This window comes from Phyllobates terribilis, unplaced genomic scaffold (genome assembly GCF_046119375.1).
Source record: "Phyllobates terribilis strain yellow unplaced genomic scaffold, ASM4611937v1 Scaffold_9__5_contigs__length_417890890, whole genome shotgun sequence".
NCBI classification, from domain to species: domain Eukaryota; kingdom Metazoa; phylum Chordata; class Amphibia; order Anura; family Dendrobatidae; genus Phyllobates; species Phyllobates terribilis.
The window spans coordinates 162,663,585-162,682,549 of NW_027362769.1; the positions used below are offsets into that span (position 1 = coordinate 162,663,585).

Consider the following 18,965-nt stretch of genomic DNA (forward strand, 5'->3'; position numbering starts at 1 on the left):
CTGGAGGTCTAGTGTGAAGTTTCCACAATCAGTGATGGTTTGGGGGGCCATGTCATCGGCTGGTGTAGGTCCACTGTGTTTTATCAAGACCAAAGTCAGCGCAGCCGTCTACCAGGACATTGTAGAGCCCTTCATGCTTCCCTCTGCCAACAAGCTTTTTGGAGATGGAAACTCGCCTGACCTTAACCCCATAGAGAATCTATTATAGAGAATCTATGGGGTATTGTCAGGAGGAAGATGAGAGACCCCAGAGCCAACAATGCAGACGAGCTGAAGGCTGCTATCAAAGCCACCTGGGCTTCCATAACACCTCAGCAGGGCCACAGGCTGATCGCCTCCATGCCACATTGCCGCATTGATGCAGTAACTGATGCAGAAGGAGCCCGACCAAGTATTGAGGGCATTTACTGAACAGACATTTCAGTAGGACATTTCGGATTTTAAAATCATTTTTCAAGCTGTTGTTATGAAGTATTCTAATTTACTGAGATAATGACTTTTGTGTTTTCATTGGCTGTAAGCCATAATCATCAACATTAACAGAAATAATCACGTGAAATAGATCCCTCTGTGTGTAATGACTCTATATAATAGATCCCTCTGTGTGTAATGACTCTATATAATAGATCCCTCTGTGTGTAATGACTCTATATAATAGATCCCTCTGTGTGTAATGACTCTATATAATAGATCCCTCTGTGTGTAATGACTCTATATAATAGATCCCTCTGTGTGTAATGACTCTATATAATAGATCCCTCTGTGTGTAATGACTCTATATAATAGATCCCTCTGTGTGTAATGACTCTATATAATAGATCCCTCTGTGTTTAATGACTCTATATAATAGATCCCTCTGTGTTTAATGACTCTATATAATAGATCCCTCTGTGTGTAATGACTCTATATAATAGATCCCTCTGTGTGTGATGACTCTATATAATAGATCCCTCTGCGTGTAATGACTCTATATAATAGATCACTCTGTGTGTGATGACTCTATATAATAGATCCCTCTGTGTGTAATGACTCTATATAATAGATCCCTCTGTGTGTAATGACTGTATATAATAGATCCCTCTGTGTGTAATGACTGTATATAATAGATCCCTCTGTGTGTAATGACTCTATATAATAGATCCCTCTGTGTGTAATGACTCTATATAATAGATCCCTGTGTGTAATGACTCTATATAATAGATCCCTGTGTGTAATGACTCTATATAATAGATCCCTCTGCGTGTAATGACTCTATATAATAGATCCCTCTGTGTGTAATGACTCTATATAATAGATCCCTCTGTGTGTAATGACTCTATATAATAGATCCCTCTGTGTGTAATGACCCTATATAATAGATCCCTCTGTGTGTAATGAGTCTATATAATCGATCCCTCTGTGTGTAATGACCCTATATAATAGATCACTCTGTGTGTAATGACTCTATATAATAGATCGCTCTGTGTGTAATGACTGTATATAATAGATCCCTCTGTGTGTAATGACTCTATATAATAGATCCCTCTGTGTGTAATGACTCTATATAATCGATCCCTCTGTGTGTAATGACCCTATATAATAGATCACTCTGTGTGTAATGACTCTATATAATAGATCGCTCTGTGTGTAATGACTATATATAATAGATCCCTCTGTGTGTAATGACTCTATATAATAGATGCCTCTGTGTGTAATGACTCTATATAATAGATCACTCTGCGTGTAATGACTCTATATAATAGATCCCTCTGTGTGTAATGACTCTATATAATAGATCCCTGTGTGTAATGACTCTATATAATAGATCCCTCTGTGTGTAATGACTCTATATAATAGATCCCTCTGTGTGTAATGACTCTATATAATAGATCCCTCTGTGTGTAATGACTCTATATAATAGATCCCTCTGTGTGTAATGACTCTATATAATAGATCCCTCTGTGTGTAATGACTCTATATAATAGATCCCTCTGTGTGTAATGACTCTATATAATAGATCCCTCTGTGTGTAATGACTCTATATAATAGATCCCTCTGTGTGTAATGACTCTATATAATAGATCACTCTGCGTGTAATGACTCTATATAATAGATCCCTCTGTGTGTAATGACTCTATATAATAGATCACTCTGCGTGTAATGACTCTATATAATAGATCCCTCTGTGTGTAATGACTCTATATAATCCCTCTGTGTGTAATGACTCTATATAATAGATCCCTCTTTGTGTAATGACTCTATATAATAGATCCCTCTGCGTGTAATGACTCTATATAATAGATCCCTCTGTGTGTAATGACTCTATATAATAGATCCCTCTGTGTGTAATGACTCTATATAATAGATCCCTCTGTGTGTAATGACTCTATATAATAGATCCCTCTGTGTGTAATGACTATATATAATATTGGAGTTTCACTTTTTGTATTGAAGAACTGAAATAAATTAACTTTTTGATGATATTCTAATTTAGTGAGAAGCACTTGTACTGTAACCTGTGGATATATGTGTATATATGTGCCTGCGATCATTTTACCTACAATACATACATGAGCAGAGCTAGCTAGATAGATATGGAGATTATAGATAGATGTGACATGACTGCTGGATAATTGCTTTGTCCCTATAATTCTCTATTTCTCATACTATAGAACTATTCTGCAGTTTCCTTCACTTCCATTATTTCTCATTTTCCTGGATAAATGACATCTAACCTTGTTCCAGTGACTTTTTTTCCTCTGTGACAATGAGGGGGGTTGTATAGATGGATGCTTGGTGGGGGTCGTCCTCTCCCACGCCCCCTGCAGAGCTGCTCCGGCACAAGGTGATGTGCGGGCTCCGGAGCGGCAGATAAGAGTGAGCGCACTGAGCGCAGCGCCGGTCACCTGCCGCACACTCCGGATCTATGGGTAAAGCCCCATTGGTGGTGCAGATGAGAGGCTGCCAGTGACAGCTCGGAGGTGTGCCCCCCGCCCGCCCAGCCCCTGATGTAGCGGAGAGCTGGATACACTGTGCTCTGCTGCCACAGCTGTTACATGGGGATGCTGGCAGTGAGAGGAGTCTGGGTGCAGAACTCAGGCTGGAATTTGCCTACAAGACAAGTGCAGCGCAGCTCACAATGCATCTGTGCACTTAGCTGAGCTATCCCCCTGGGAGCAACACCTGGAAAAGTTGGGAAAACCAACACTACATCCCCTGTGGGTGCACTGTGTGATCGGAGGAGCAGAGCTCACCCACTATGCGGCCAGCTGCTGCATGGGACCTGGGAAGAGGAGTGATCTGTCCTGGGCGCACAGTCTGAGAGAACAGGTAATCACCGGATCCGGCATCTGCACTGCTGCTCACAGCGCCTTCTGTAGATGCAGCAGAGTTGAGATTGTCATTTAGAGCCTGAGCTGGTGAAACTCAGTACTTTATATTAAGCTGGAGTTGAGTTGTGCCAAACGACAAACTCAGCTCTGCTACATCCCCATGCTGATTGCTCTTTCAGATATAAGATATTGTTGCTTTTCCTCTTTAGGACTCTCCCAGCTCATCTCTAGACTATTCAATGTGGCTTTGGGTGAAAACTGAAGACACAACCTCCATAATCTCCTAGACTCCAGAAACACCAAGATGGGACTACATTTATTCTCCATCCTCCTGGTCAAGTGTCTTCTGCATCTGGTAAGTCCAAGTAATCACCATTAAAGTCAACTTTCTGAAAAATGTATAGCCTAGATACAAATAAATAAGTATATAGATAGATAGTTCCATAGGTTGTTGCATAGATAGATAATATATATATATATATATATATATATATATATGTATATATAGATAAATATATAGATAGATATTTCCATGGGTTGATGCATAGATACATAGATTATATATATATATATATATATATACATATAAATATATAGATAGATAGTTCCATGGGTTGGTGCATAGATTGATAGATAGATAGATAGATAGATAGATAGATAGATAGATAGATAGATAGATAGATAGATATGGGACAGATGAATACTTACAAAGATACATAAACAGATACTAGATATAGATACAATGATGGATACAAAGAGAGATAGATGGATACATAGATAAATGGATAGATGGATACAGTTCTAGAAATGCACAGAAAAGAGGTAGAAATATCTCTACATCTATGGGCCATTAAAAGTCAGATTTTGCACTGAAACAGAGTGTGGAGTGCAGTCATTTTTTTGTAAATTTATATTATGGCGTTTTTTTGGTTCCTGAACTGAAGGCCTGCACCAAAGACTCAGAGGGACTGGTTCTGCTTTAATTTATTGTAGATAGATAGATGATATATAGATAGATAGATAGATGATAGATTTATGATAGATAGATAGATAGATAATAGATAGATAGATAATAGATAGATGATAGATAGATAGATGATAGATGATAGATAGATAGATAGATAGATAGATGATAGATAGATAGATAGAGTAGAGATAAATTTGATATTGTAGCAGAGCTCAGCTTGTTACTTAGTACTCATTGTGTTCTCACATTGCAGTTAACACATTATCTCATTTCTTTGCTCAAACCCACAAAAGAACAAATTCAGCTCTGCTACATCTGTGCATATTACATGAAGCCAGGCTATAAATCCAGGACATCTGATCTGTGCTATAACTTTCGGTCCTGATAAATATTTCACGTCTGGGTGTTTTCTTGCACCTTTTCCATTATACACAGTTTAGTCTCGCTCACAAGGTTTGCAGCTTGTGTTTGTGTTACCTATCTGAGATTTGTAGATAGTTTTACTCTGCGCCTCCGTCGCTCTGCATTACGTTACTGTTTTTTGAGCAATTGGGATTTTTTTTTACTTCTGGGGCTGATTGATGTTCCTGAAAGTTCAAATGTTTCTTTTTCAATTGTTGCAAGTTTGTTTGATTCAGTTGGGGACGAAAATAAGTTATGTTTTATGTACAGTGTCACAAATTATAGAACTATAAAATGAAATATAAAACTAATTTATGTAGATAGAGAGAGATAGATAGATAGATGTTAGATAGATAGATAGATAGATAGATAGATAATAGATAGATAGATAGATACAGATGTGTATATATGAGAGCTTGAGAAAGAAAGAGCTGAAACCTACCTGGTGCTGGTGAATACAGGATCCTAACTTTTTCACTATTTTGGATTTTTAGATCTTTGCTAGGAAACTTTACCAGTTTCCTTGGGGAGTTTTGCACCATTTAGGCAGTGCTGCTGTTTTTCTGGATTTATATATAGAGTATATATGTTACTAGAATAGAATTAAGCAATGATGCTGCTCAGTTTCTATTTATTACACAAGTCCATAATATTTATATACAGAGGAATCTTCATCTTTTGTGCTACTGACCCCTCGTCACTTCATGTATCAAACAAGAATGAATATTTTTTTGTTAATCATATTAAGAAATTCATCACAGTTATAATGTCCTTTGTCTCCCCCTCTATGATGGGGAAGCTGTCCCTGATCAGACCTTTGCTGTGAGGGTCCGTACCCTGAATACCTGGATTGCTTTCACACTGGCATAATATGGGCAACCACATTTAGGCACTTTGTATTTTGGCTGCAGACCATCCTCCCCTGTGGTTCCCCTGACCCAAACTTTGAAGCTCAAGCGGATCCGAGTGCAGATGTTAAAATGTGGTTGTATTATTACTGTATTTTACCGTCCTGAGCATTAGGTCTGTCTGTATCTTAGTGGCTTGTAAGGGTCATTACATCTATAGCTACTGTGCACCATGTCCAGCAGAGCTGGGGTTGTTCATTGTCACTGCAGTATAGTAAAATGGTTTGGGTGTTGCTACATAGGGCAACAATTCATTTATCCATCTGTTTAACCTGAGCAGGGGTTAATGACAAATCCAGCACTATAGATTAGCAATGTTACAGGGTTGAGACCTGTCCTCATCTGATTATTATATGATACATAGTAAACTCTGTGCTGTGACCATAGATGCTGGATGTTCTGTCTGTAGCTGTTAATGATGGCAGATGGGAATCTGGGTTCAAAGCGCAAACAAGGAAATCTCGTTCTTGGGGCCTTGACCCAGTCTTTATTCAACAGATTGAATGAGTCCACCCTACATGATGGTGCAGCCACGGGCAGAAGGGCGAGAGCGATGAACCCCAGAGCCTCCTGCATGGTCACATATCAGTGTCTCCTATAGAAGTGAAAATGTGGAAGGAAACTATGGAAACTCCAGAACTGCCTGAAGCATCTATATGACACCAAAATAGAAGCCGTGGCCCCCAAGATACTAACAAACTAACAATATATCAGCAATCTTTCTATTTACAGTGGCATGATATGGGCGGCCACATTTGGGCAGCTGTATGATGGCTTCAGCGCCCCCTGCGGTTCTGCTGACCCAAACTTTAATCATCTCCAAAGCTCAAGGGGCCCAAGTGCAGAAGCTGAAACGTGGTTGTGTCATGACTATATCTTACCGGCCTGAGCATTAGGTCTAGGTGTATTAGAGGAGTGGACTTTCTATCCTTTCTTTCCTTCTTTCTTCCTTTTTCTTTTTATATCTCGTTCTATCTCGCTCTTTCTCTCTCATTCTTTCTCATTTTCCATTTCTCCATTTGTTCCTTTCTCTCTTTCCTTTGTTTTTTCTTTGTTCCTTTCCTTTTCTCTTTCTTCCTTTCCTTCCTTCCTTCCTCTCTTTCTTTCTTTGTTTCTTTCTCTCTCGTTCTCTCTCTTTCTCTCTTGCTCTTTCTTTCTTCCTTCCTCTTTCTTTTCTTCCTTTGTCTTTTGCTTTGTTCCTTTCTCTCTCTCTCTCTCTCTTTCTCTCCCTTTCTCTCTCTCTTTCTTTGCTCCTTTCTTTCTGTTCTTGTTCCTTTCTCTCTTTCTCTCTCTTTATTCTCTTTCTTCTTTCTCTTTCTTTCTCTGTTCCTTTCTTTGTCTTTCTTTCTGTCTCCCTCTTTCTCTCTTTCTTTCTGGTTTTTTTTCCTTCTTTCTTTTCCTCTTTGTTCCTTTCTTTCTCTTTCTTTCTTTCCTTTCTTTCTTTGTTCCTTTCTTTCTCTTTGTTTCTTTCTCTCTCTCTCTTCCTTTCTTTTTTTTTCTCTCTCTTTCTCACTTTCTTTGTCCTTTCTCTCAATCTCTTTCTTTCCTTCTTTCTTTGTTCCTTTCTTTCTCTTTGTTTCTTTCTTTCTTTCTCTCTCTCTTCCTTTCTTTTTTTCTCTCTTTCTCTCTCTCTCTTTCCCACTTTCTTTGTCCTTTCTCTCAATCTCTCTTTCTTTCCTTCTTTCTTTGTTCTTTCTTTCTCTCTTTGTTCCTTTTTTCTTTCGTTCTTCTTCCTTTCTCTCTCCTTCGCTCCTTCTGTTTCTTTCTTTCTCCTACTATCCATTAGTTTATCTCTCTTTCATCTATCTTTATCATCTATTTATCAAGCATTTTACCTCTCTCTCTCTTTACACTTAGCACATTATTCTGATTTTACCAAACTTTCCCTCCGCAGCATCTGATATTCTGAACCTCCTTTCTTGTTGCGCCTTCCTGGGCATTAAACATTGTGAATCGTATGAGGTGTAGAATTTGGCTGATAAGCGGAATTTATTTGCATGAGCGCAGCACAAGTGCAAGGAGAGACTATCTCGAAAGACACACGTTGTAGAACTTTCTCGCTGGTCCCCCCGCCGTCTTGCATCTTAATTCCGCCATCGCCACACTTTACCTAACCGATGTGTAAAAAAAGGGAAAAAAAAAAATGTAATAAATAAATGAACGGAACCTTGAAGAGATTAAACAGCCTCCTTAAGAGGTGATTTCTCATACGACTACATGAGTTGATTGATTAGTTTCTGAGAACGCGTGTGTCAAATATTAATCCGCCTGTGGATTGTACTCGCTGTGTAATACCCAGGGAGGGAGGGAGAAGGATCTCAGCCACTTTAGCAAAGCAATGAATTAGAGAACTGCAGTCCGGTGATAAGAGAAACAGTTCTTTCAAAACCGCCAGATTGGCGGACAATGGCGTCCTGTTTACCTTCTCCACATTTCACTGGAGGGGCTTTTCTTTGCCGCCTGATGAACAGAACACTGAGATGCACATGTTCTACATAGCTTTGGGGGATGGAAAAAAAAAAAAAGGGACTTAGCGGCGGTGTATATGTCACATAGCATGATTATACTTTACAATATTTTCATTTCTACAAAGCGGGTAGTGATGTGGAAGAAAGGCATTGAAAAAAAAGAATCTATAAAAAAGGAGCAATTCCTTTAATCCGGCATCTGATAATCCGGCACTTGGGCTGTATATCGATATTTCGTAAGATCAAAATAGAGACAAGTGAGGAGAGAAACAATTAAAAGCATCAGAAACAAGGGTGACAGAAGTAACATTTCAGAATATTATTGGTTTTACACTTTTTTTTTTAGCATTTGATAATCCAGAATATCTCATTGATACCAGACTAAAGGGATTTTGATGCCATGTTTAAAGTTTAACTTATCACAGGAGGATTGATTTAAAGGGGTTGTCCAGTCTGGATATATTTTTTTTTACCTAAATGCATTTATTTGGGGCAAAAAAATAACTTTTGCAATTTTGGTATCATTAAAAATTTGCACCATTTGGATTTTGCAGGCTCTTTGTTTCCTTTTTACATCCAACTTTGATGTGGTCTGTGGTCATAAATCAGCTGAAAGGAGCTCAGAAAAAAAGACAGATAAAACAGTTACAAAATCTCTCAAAAGAGGGAGCTCACTGACATATTCCCAGTTTACTCATTCTGCAGCCAGAAATAGACACTGAGACACAGAGGCAATTGATGCAAAATTATCACAGCAGGAGTGAATTTAACTTTTTTTCCTAAATGTATGTATTTGGGGTTAAAAATCATTTTTACCCATTGGATTTTATTAAAACATTTTGCACCATTTGATTTTTACAGACTCTTTGTACCAAGGCTCATTTAAAGTTAATGTGGTCTGTGGTTATAAATCGATTGAGAAGAAGGAATATAAATTTCACATAAACTCTCGAGTCAGAAGGAGCTCACTGACAGATTCTCAGTAAACTCATTATGCAGCCTGAAATAGATATTGCAACATAGAGGCCACAGAATGCAGACGCTGCAAAATATTTAAAGGAACTCAATAGCAATTTTTAACATCAAATAAATGCATGGTATTAAAAAAAAAAACATGTCCTCAAAGGTGGATAACACCTCTAATAATAAGTCTAAGTTTAGAAAACCTAGAGTCCAGTTAAAACAAAAAAAAACTTTCCAATAATCCAGCACTTTTTTTGGTACAGAACATGAAATGATTGTCGATGTCACAAAACTAGAAACAGAAGACGGAGGAAAGTGAAGTAGGAATCTGATCTGATTTAACAACTCACAAAAGTAAAAGTTATGGAAGATTTTTTCTGAAATGAGTATATTGTGGCTATTACAGATCAACTTTCATTTGGTCATAAATCAGCTAAAAGGAGTTCAGAAGAAGCAAGGTAAAAGTTATTAACTCATCCCAATGTGCTCACTCATGGATTATCAGTTGCCTCATTCTATAGCCAACAATAGAAGATATAAATTCATCCCAAATGTGCTCACTAATGGATTATCAGTTGACTCATTCTGTAGCCAACAGTAGAAAGTATAAAAGACATTGTGCAAGATTGTAAATGAAACCCAATTGCAAAAATAATTTTCAGCCAAAAATATATCGATTCCAGAAAGAAAAAAACAAAATTGCCTCCCAGCTGGTCCGTACTCTTTAACTTTATGTAGTCCAGTAATCCAGAATATTTAATAAATTGACACCTGTTATTGCCAGATTAAAGCACTTTAATGGCATTTTCTGTACAGACTGGTGACTATACACAACAATAACCATAAATACATCATTTATTACATTTATATGCATAGTAATCTACTTATTATAATTCTTGCAGCTTCCTTTAGTATCAGCCACTTGTTTAACAAACCAGGTGACCATTTCAGTTCATGTAGCTACAGACATGTCCTTAATTACCTTTCCTCTTGGTGTGACATATTTCAAGATATATTGCTTCAGATCACCAGCTCTGATAAAAAAAAAAAATATGATTTTATGATACTCTGTTGGGAGATGTGTATGCTATATGTGCCTGTATGTGGCCACCCAGTGGTTGTGACGTGAATTGCAGCTTGTGTTGTGAAAAATTCTTGAATTAAATTTCAAGAAAGTTAAGAGCAGACACATCTGGTCACAGGATGTTCTTCCTGCTATATATTAAACTGTCTCTCTGTGCTGCACAGACTTATACAAGGTCTCTTTACATAAAACGTTCCTTATAAATATTGATTTACTGCTCTAATTATGAGTTCTCTCATCATATGATCTACTAGATACAAGTCCCCGGCGCGCACCTTTTCATTTTTCCAACACTTGGATGGAAGAACGTTGCTTTCTTTTACCTCTTGCGTTTACCTGTTGTTGTTTTTTTTTGGGGGGGGGGTTTGGGGGTTGGTGTAATTTAATTAAATCTGCAAACAGTGAAGATTTAATTATTGCAAAGAAAATCAGCGGATTGAACTGTGAAAAGTTTTACTGTGTGTAAATGATGGGCTTAGAGGAGTTAAACTTTGGAAAGGAAAGTTGTATATTTTCGGTACCGCAGCACTTGGGAGATACGTCAGTCCAAGTGTCATGATACTATGTGACTACATAACATAAGGAGGTCTGATATCACATGAGCGTGCATGGATGGATAGGAAAAAATGACAACAGCAGAAGAGGAGTGTGTTGATCTGGTGGGAGGCAGTGACCTAGTTCATTCTTGGGATCAGGTCGATCAGGTCTAGCTTATGTATGATGGGTAATATCACGATGTGTGATGATAGAAGGTGTGGAGGTAGCAGTCATTTGTGGGTCCTCTAAGTCCCTCATGGCCCAAAGTCCATGTGACGCTAAGTCATATCTCAAGCTGTGAGTCAGGATAGTCAAGGAGTCTGAGGTCAAAAGCTAGGAGGGTACGCCATAAACTGAGGGAAGAGGCAAAAGCGTAGTCAGGTAATGGTCCGAGGTCAAAATACCAGGAAGATAGCGGATCAGAGCGAAGGGGTTAAACAGACAGATGGTCAGAAAGAGGTCCAAGGTCAGGCAGCGATAGATCATCAAGCACAAGGTAAAGCTACGTCTGGTAGAGGTCTGGGACTGACAGCCCAGCTAAGTAGCTGGACAATCACCTGGGACAGGGAACACCTGAAGACACCTCCCAATCTCAGATTGGACGGCCAAGCTGTCAGTCAAAACACTGACAGCTCAGCACGCCCCTGCACCAGATTGGACGGCTAGGCCATCAGTAACTGCATATCAGACACCCTGAGAGGTGGAATCGTGACAGTCCCTCTGTTTCATAAGAAAAAGAAATATTATGAACGGTGCATTGTAGGTGGAGGGCTTGTTATAGAATTTGACACTAATTTCCAAGAGCTTTATGCAACTGGGAATGTGCTGACCTGGAGCTCGACTGTCCACTGTCCCATCCAATCAGTGATGTGATAGGAAAACCCCTTTAAGTTATGATTGGAACACTCTGGAAATTATGACAGCAGAAGGAGAAGAGGATGCAGATTTTTTTGGAGGCAGTGACCTGTATGTTTATGTGATTGTGTTGGCGAAGGGAAATATGCAATGTGGCTGGGGCAGTGTCATAAGGGGGATAGTGGCTGATTACCTGGACGCCATATGGTCATGTGTAGGTAATCTGAAAATAGGAATGATGACGTTTGCAGGAGAGGAGTACGCTGGCCTTGTTGGAGGAGGGTAGAATTGGTGTTCCTTGGACCTCTCTAAGTATACAGAACATGGACACGTTTATTCTGAATTTTTTCAATGCACTTGTAGTCAATAATATCATGGTAATAATGACAGCAGCGGAATATGAGTTTGTTTATCTTGTGGGAGAAAGTGACCTATGCACTACTGGAATTATGTAGGTAAAGATGTGAGTGTTGAATGAGCAGAGTATTGATAGAAAGTGGTGAATCGCATCAAGTTACTTAATATAGTAGCTACAAAGTGAAGTTTCCAACAGCAGAGTCTCATATCAAATTATCCTCGAAAAAATTGTGAGAAAACTCAAGTGTGGTATGGGGGAAAAAAATGTCATATTTGTTCATCTCAAACCTCCCATTTCTGAAATCATATGTCAACACTTCGACAATCCCAGCTGTGTTCTGTAAGTTTTATATTTATGACATTAACCCTTCCAGTGGAGGTTATGCACGCTAGTCTGGAGGATGCTATAGTCTTAGTGCCGGGGCTCTGCATGGCAGCTGGCGAGGATGGCTGCTGGATTTTTAATCCGTACTTAAGCCATTGGCCCTTAATATAACTATTGCTTTTGCATTTTTTTTCATTATTAGTTCATTATTGGATTTCGATCTTATACACGTGGACATATCAAGGCTGGAGTTGTAATAAGTCTATGGGGCCCTATTATATCTTATAAATATGGAGTAAAGACAGAAGAACAAATGTGGCGTGCTGCATCAAATCGAATGTCTTATTAAGAGTTGTTCCTCCACATTACATCCAGGAGAGAAGATCTCCCCTTATAATACCTCCATAGGTGCCATATACGAGTACATATAGTGCCTATGGTTGTTTAGTATGGAGCCACAAGGGTGCCTCTGCAGAGAAAACTTCACATGGCTCATTTATAATTATGATATATATATATACACATCAGGTGTGAACATAAGCTATTTCCAACTTATGCAGACGGACAGGAGCCTAGTAGTTCAATCATATCTGTCTTTTCAGGAGATTGTTCATAATAAACTGTCCTGAGTGCATTAGGAATAACACTATATCTGCCCATTATGTAACTTGTACCCTCTGAAGGCTCTACCTTTAATATTCAGCTGTCTCTGAGCTAATGGATAGAGGCTACGATGCCTCCCATACACAGCACACACAGACATGAGGGATTCCTGCTCTCCTATCTCTGTGTAACACATGCTCAGAAGAAGCAACATAAAGGTGATTATATGACAGTACTGAGCAGTGTAGCTGTGAACCTAGTTCTGGCTTTAGATGAAAAACATACAAGAAAGAAGCAGCATGGATGTCACTATGTAGCTGCTTTGATCAATATAGCTTTGAATGACCTCCAATGGCTTTAGAAGAAAAATGTACAAAAAAGTATCAACATGGAGGACATTATATAGCAGTAGTCAGCAGTGTAGATGTGAACATAATTCTGGCTTTAGATGATAAATGTAAAAGAAAGCAGCAGCATGGAGGACATTATAGAGCAGTACTGAGCAGAGTAGATGTGAACATAGTGTACTATACACTGTAGCTGCAAACCCAGTTCTGGCTTTAGATGAAAAACATGCAAGGAAGCAGCAGGATCGATTCCATTATATATCAGCACTGATCAGTAAGTTTAGAATATCCTACTCTGGCTTTAGAACAAAAATGTAGACGAAAGCAGCAGCATGGATGACAGCATACAGCAGTACTGAGCAGTGTAGCTGCAAACCCAGTTCTGGCACTAGATGGAAAACATACAAGAAAGTAGCAGGATCGATTCCATTATGTTTGAGTACTGATCAGTAAGTTTAGAATGTCCTACTCTGGCTTTAGAACAAAAATGTACAAGAAAGCAGCAGCATGGAGGACAGTATACAGCAGTATTGAGCAGTGTAGCTGTGAACCCAGTTCTGGCTTTGGATGAAAAATATACAAGAAAGCAGCAACATTGATTCCATTATGTATCAGTACTGATCAGTAAGTTTAGAATGTCCTACTCTGGCTTTAGAACAAAAATGTAGAAGAAAGCAGCGGAATGGATGACAGCATACAGCAGTATTGAGCAGTGTAGCTGTGAACCAAGTTCTGGGTTTGGATGAAAAATATACAAGAAAGCAGCAACATTGATTCCATTATGTATCAGTACTGATCAGTAAGTTTAGAATGTTCTTCTCTGTAGGTAGAACAAAAATGTACAAGAAAGCAGCAGCATGGAGGACATTGTACAGCAGTACTGAGCAGTGTAGCTGTGAACCCAGTTCTGACTTTAGATGAAAACATAAAAGAAAGCGGCAGCATGGAGGACATTACACATGAGTACTGAGAAGTGTAGCTGTGATGGTACTTCTCTGTCTTTAGATAAAATATTTAGAAACCTGCAGCATGAATGGTTCTCCCCACTCTGCCTCCACCCTTTCCATAAAATTCAATATGCGGCTGTAATCTGATCCCACAGTGAGCTCACAATCTTACTTGTTTTGACTACAATGGATATCGGAATGAATGATGAGTTCAGGAGGCAAAGAGAGGAGAAGTATAACCTTTCTTATTTGAGACTTCTGCTTCTTTCTCTACTTATGAGCCAATGTCTTGCATATTCATTTGTACTTTTTGAACACATAGTGTCCAGTTAAAGTCTCACTGACACCTTATAAAAAAAGCCAACGACTTTCTACTGGTTGTTAGATACTAGGTAAGAAACTAAGACCAGAGGTGACGCTACAGGACCCCAATTTCTAAATCTATCACAGAAAGTAATCCTCAAAGCTTTAAATAAATAAATAAACAAAGCTGAAATAAAAGTGCACGAGGCCGGAATAAGAAATGTGCTGATCTGCACCGTGTTGCCGGATTCACACCACACAAAATATTCTGGTTTTATTAGTCACCGTGCAATGTCGCTCCTTTTAGGATCCTCAGATAAATCATGTTCCTAGTTATGTGCAGTAAAACCAATGTAATTGAAAACATAAAATCGATAAATATGACTGGGGAAGTAAAAGGCAGAAGTGAAGTCCCATTACCTGCACAAATCTATTATTACCTTAATGACCTATTTGCAGAATTAGTTGCAGGCGATCGGGACGTGTAAAGTGTAAACATTGCATTGTTATGGGGGATTTTATGCAGGTAATGGCACCGCCATAAAAAATATACAATCAGCAATCTAGATGATCAGAATGAATGGATCTGTCTCTGGGGCGCGATGCTAGGAACATAAATCAGCTAATTCATGGCAAGTTGTAGTCAAGGACAGAAAAGCTCTCCTCTGCTCCTAAAGAAGGTGCCCACAACATATTCACTCCCACTTGACCAACTTGTCAACATTTTAATGCCAATATGAGCCAATAAAATTGTAAATTCTGAATGATGAACTTTTGTAGTTTTTAGGCGCCATTTTACTGTTCACATAAAAAAAAAAAAACATTTTAAATAAGTATTAACTTTTAGCATGGGCTAAATGCGGAACAAAAGAGATTGCACCATTTATTTTTATTACTCCTCCTTATTCCTTAGCCAAAAAATTACTTGTTTACTTTTTTGGGACTTTTATTTCAAAAAGTATCACAAAATGTTATTGTTTTTACAAGATTAGTTTTTTAGTAATTTAGAAAAAAAAATAAATTTGACACTTTTCCTCTTTTTTATATTATAAGTTATAAACTTTTTAGAAGTTTTATAACTTATAATGTACTGTCACATAGAGATATATCACAAAGGATCCTTAGCCAGTGGAAATGATATGATGGCACTGTGCAAAGTTTGCAGAAGACTAAGCATTATTATTATGTATTTCTTATATATCTCCATCATATTTTGCAGCTTTACATACATTATCATTGCTGTCCCCATTGGGGCTCACAATCTACATTCCCTATCAGTATGTCTTTGGAGTGTGGGAGGAAACTCATACAAACATGGGGAGAACATACAAACTCCTTGCAGATGTTGTCTTTGGTGGGATTTGAACCCAGGACCCCAGCGCTGCAAGGCTGCAGTGCTAACCACTGAGCCACCGTGCTGCCCAGATGTTAACAGAAACCGCAAACATATGTTTGTATGTAAGAAGCAGCTTCTTGACTTAGCTTCAATAATGCCCCTGAAAATAGAAAACTGTCAAAAGAATGTAAACCGAACATCCCCAAAACCATTAAAGGTCTGTGCACACGTTGCGGTTTTGTCACGTTTTTTTCTGCGTAGATTTTTCACAAAATCTGAAGGGTTTCCTGATGCCAGCAAAAGTGAATGAGAATCCTGAAGTCTCATGCACACGATGCTTATTTTTTAGTTGCAGATTTCAATCTGCAGAATGTCAATTCTTTCAGCATTTTTGCTACAGATTTCACCCAAACTAATGAATGGGGAAAAATCTGCAACAAAAATGCATGTAAAAAATTTAACAAAAACGCACCTACAGTATTGTACACAGTGTTTTTCCTGTCAAAAATGCATGAAATTTATGCTGCAAATACTTAACTTGTGAATTGGTCCTAAAGGGGTTTTCTTAAAATCTTTCTTCAGGAGCACACTGCTTCCCTGCCTCCTGACATCCTGCTTGCTAGAGGGAGAAGTGCGCTCCTGAAGATTGACAGTAAACTCATTGGTCCAAACTGTGTGTTCTCCCATGCTGCAATCAGATGTAGCTGCACCTCAGCAGCATCACAGGAGAACTGAAGCTGGCCGGGTCCAGCAATCCTGCCAGCTTCAGAACAGCACTCGCAAACTCTGTAGCAAAGAGCTTGCAAGCGCTGCGATCATTGCCTAGGATACCAGCCTCCTCCGATAGACTACAGAGGTGGTTAAGCTAGGCAGCAATCAATAAACTAAAAAATTAAAAATCCCTCTGTTCTTGATGGACTTATGTCAACCTTCAACTTATAAAATCTATGAAACGTGTTTGGGATTCAGTTGTAACTTTAATAACTGCAGTAACAAAACCAGCATTTCTCTCACTATTAGTGTTTCTGCCTCCGGTTCAGCAGATGTTGAAGTTGATATCTAGCAAATGGAAATATAAGAAGTGGCTAAAAAAGATAATGAAAAATATAGTGTCATCTCTCAAAGTCCGTGAGAGTTGTCCCAGTTCTTAATAATGGTACTCACAAATGGGCATAGAGCCAGGAACATTAATAATTGTTTGCCAATTGCGCCATTGTTAAGTTGTCCATTACTGCTTCAATATACTGCCAAACTTGAGCAATTGCAATGTGCGTTTGTTGATTATCCTCTTGAATTCGAGTCATTACCAAACCATTACCAATCACTGTGGAATATGCAGAAAGAAGAGGATCATCAGTAGCCTCTAAAGCCTTGGCAGGTCGCCATTCTCCAGCTTCACTCATAGGCAGTCAGTAGAGCTGGAAGCCACCAGATGCTTGTAGAAATATCCTGCTCTTATTCCAGGTTGTTACTCGTGTGCATGGCAGTCAATGCAATTCAATCAGCGCAGTGCTGACACGCCGTCTAACTCTCTGGCTGGGTGGATGAGAACGGCTGAGGTTATCCAGGTCATTCTCACACTTACCCAACAACATGAGAATCACCCTCTCATGTTCTCATCCTATATTAATGCCCTCTTGCCGTAAATTTTTCTGCGGAGATAACCTACTGAATACAGTACATATGCATCTGGTGAATCTGAGATTGCTGGTGCTAGACCTATGCTTATTTTCACTAATGCAGTTTAGTTTCGGAATCATCTTTTCAGTTTTACCAATTCAGGAAACTAGTAACATCAATTTTGGTGCATGGTCATTTGTTTTGGGTGATTCTTCCACTTAAACTGTTCAGAAAAGAGGAGCCACCTCCATGACCATTCAGTCATAATTAGCTCACAGTGCACTCACCGGGTTTATACTTACAGTGCACTCACCTGATTTATACTTACAGTGCACTCAACAGGTTCATACTTACAGTGCACTCACCAGGTTTATACTTATCGTGCACTCACCAGGTTTATAGTTACAGTGCACTCACCTGATTTATACTTACAGTGCACTCAACAGATTTATAGTTACAGTGCACTCACCTGATTTATACTTACAGTGCACTAACCTGATTTATACTTACAGTGCACTCAACAGGTTCATACTTACAGTGCACTCACCAGGTTTATACTTATCGTGCACTCACCAGGTTTATAGTTACAGTGCACTCACCTGATTTATACTTACAGTGCACTCAACAGATTTATAGTTACAGTGCACTCACCTGATTTATACTTACAGTGCACTCAAAAGGTTCATACTTACAGTGCACTCACCAGGTTTATACTTATCGTGCACTCACCAGGTTTATAGTTACAGTGCACTCACCTGATTTATACTTACAGTGCAATCAACAGGTTTATAGTTACAGTGCACTCACCTGAATTATACTTACAGTGCACTCAACAGGTTCATACTTACAGTGCACTCACTAGGTTTATACTTACCGTGCACTCGCCAGGTTTATAGTTACAGTGCACTCACCAGGTTTATAGTTACAGTGCACTCACGAGGTTTATACTTACAGTGCACTCCCCAGGTTCATACTTACAGTGCACTCACCAGGTTTATACTTACAGTGCACTCACCTGATTTATACTTACAGTGCACACACCAGGTTTATAATTACAGTGCATTCACCAGGTTTATACTTACAGTGTACTCACCAGGTTTATTCTTACAGTGCACTCACCTGATTTATACTTACAGTGCACTCACCAGGTTTATACTTACAGTGCACTCAGCAGGTTTATAATTACAGTGCACTCACCAGGTTTATACTTACAGTGCACTCACCAGGTTTATACTTACAGTGCACTCACCAGGTTTATACTTACAATGCACTCACCAGGTTTATACTTACAGTGCACTCACCAGGTTTATACTTACAGTGCACTCACCAGGTTTATATTTACAGTGCACTCATCAGATTTATACTTACAGTGCACTCACCAGGTTTATACTTACAATGCACTCACCAGGTTTATACTTACAATGCACTCACCAGGTTTATACTTACAGTGCACTCCCCAGGTTTATACTTACAGTGCAATCACCAGGTTTATACATACAGTGCACTCCCCAGGTTTATACTTACAGTGTACACACCAGGTTTATACTTACAGTGCACTCACCAGGTTTATACTTACAGTGTACTTACCAGGTTTATACTTACAGTGTACACACCAGGTTTATACTTACAGTG

General features: G+C 38.9%; 1 protein-coding gene across 1 annotated transcript in view; it reads left to right on the forward strand.

The window, feature by feature from the left end:
* The first annotated feature begins 2,832 nt into the window (after positions 1–2,832).
* The window catches only part of NXPH2 (neurexophilin 2), a 131,256-nt gene continuing 115,123 nt past the window's right edge, over positions 2,833–18,965 (forward strand). The window contains exons 1-2 of the mRNA XM_073647251.1: positions 2,833–3,309; positions 3,521–3,666. Coding sequence (XP_073503352.1) covers positions 3,616–3,666 — 51 coding nt within the window. The 5' untranslated portion in view covers positions 2,833–3,309; positions 3,521–3,615. The remainder of the gene's footprint in view (positions 3,310–3,520; positions 3,667–18,965) is intronic.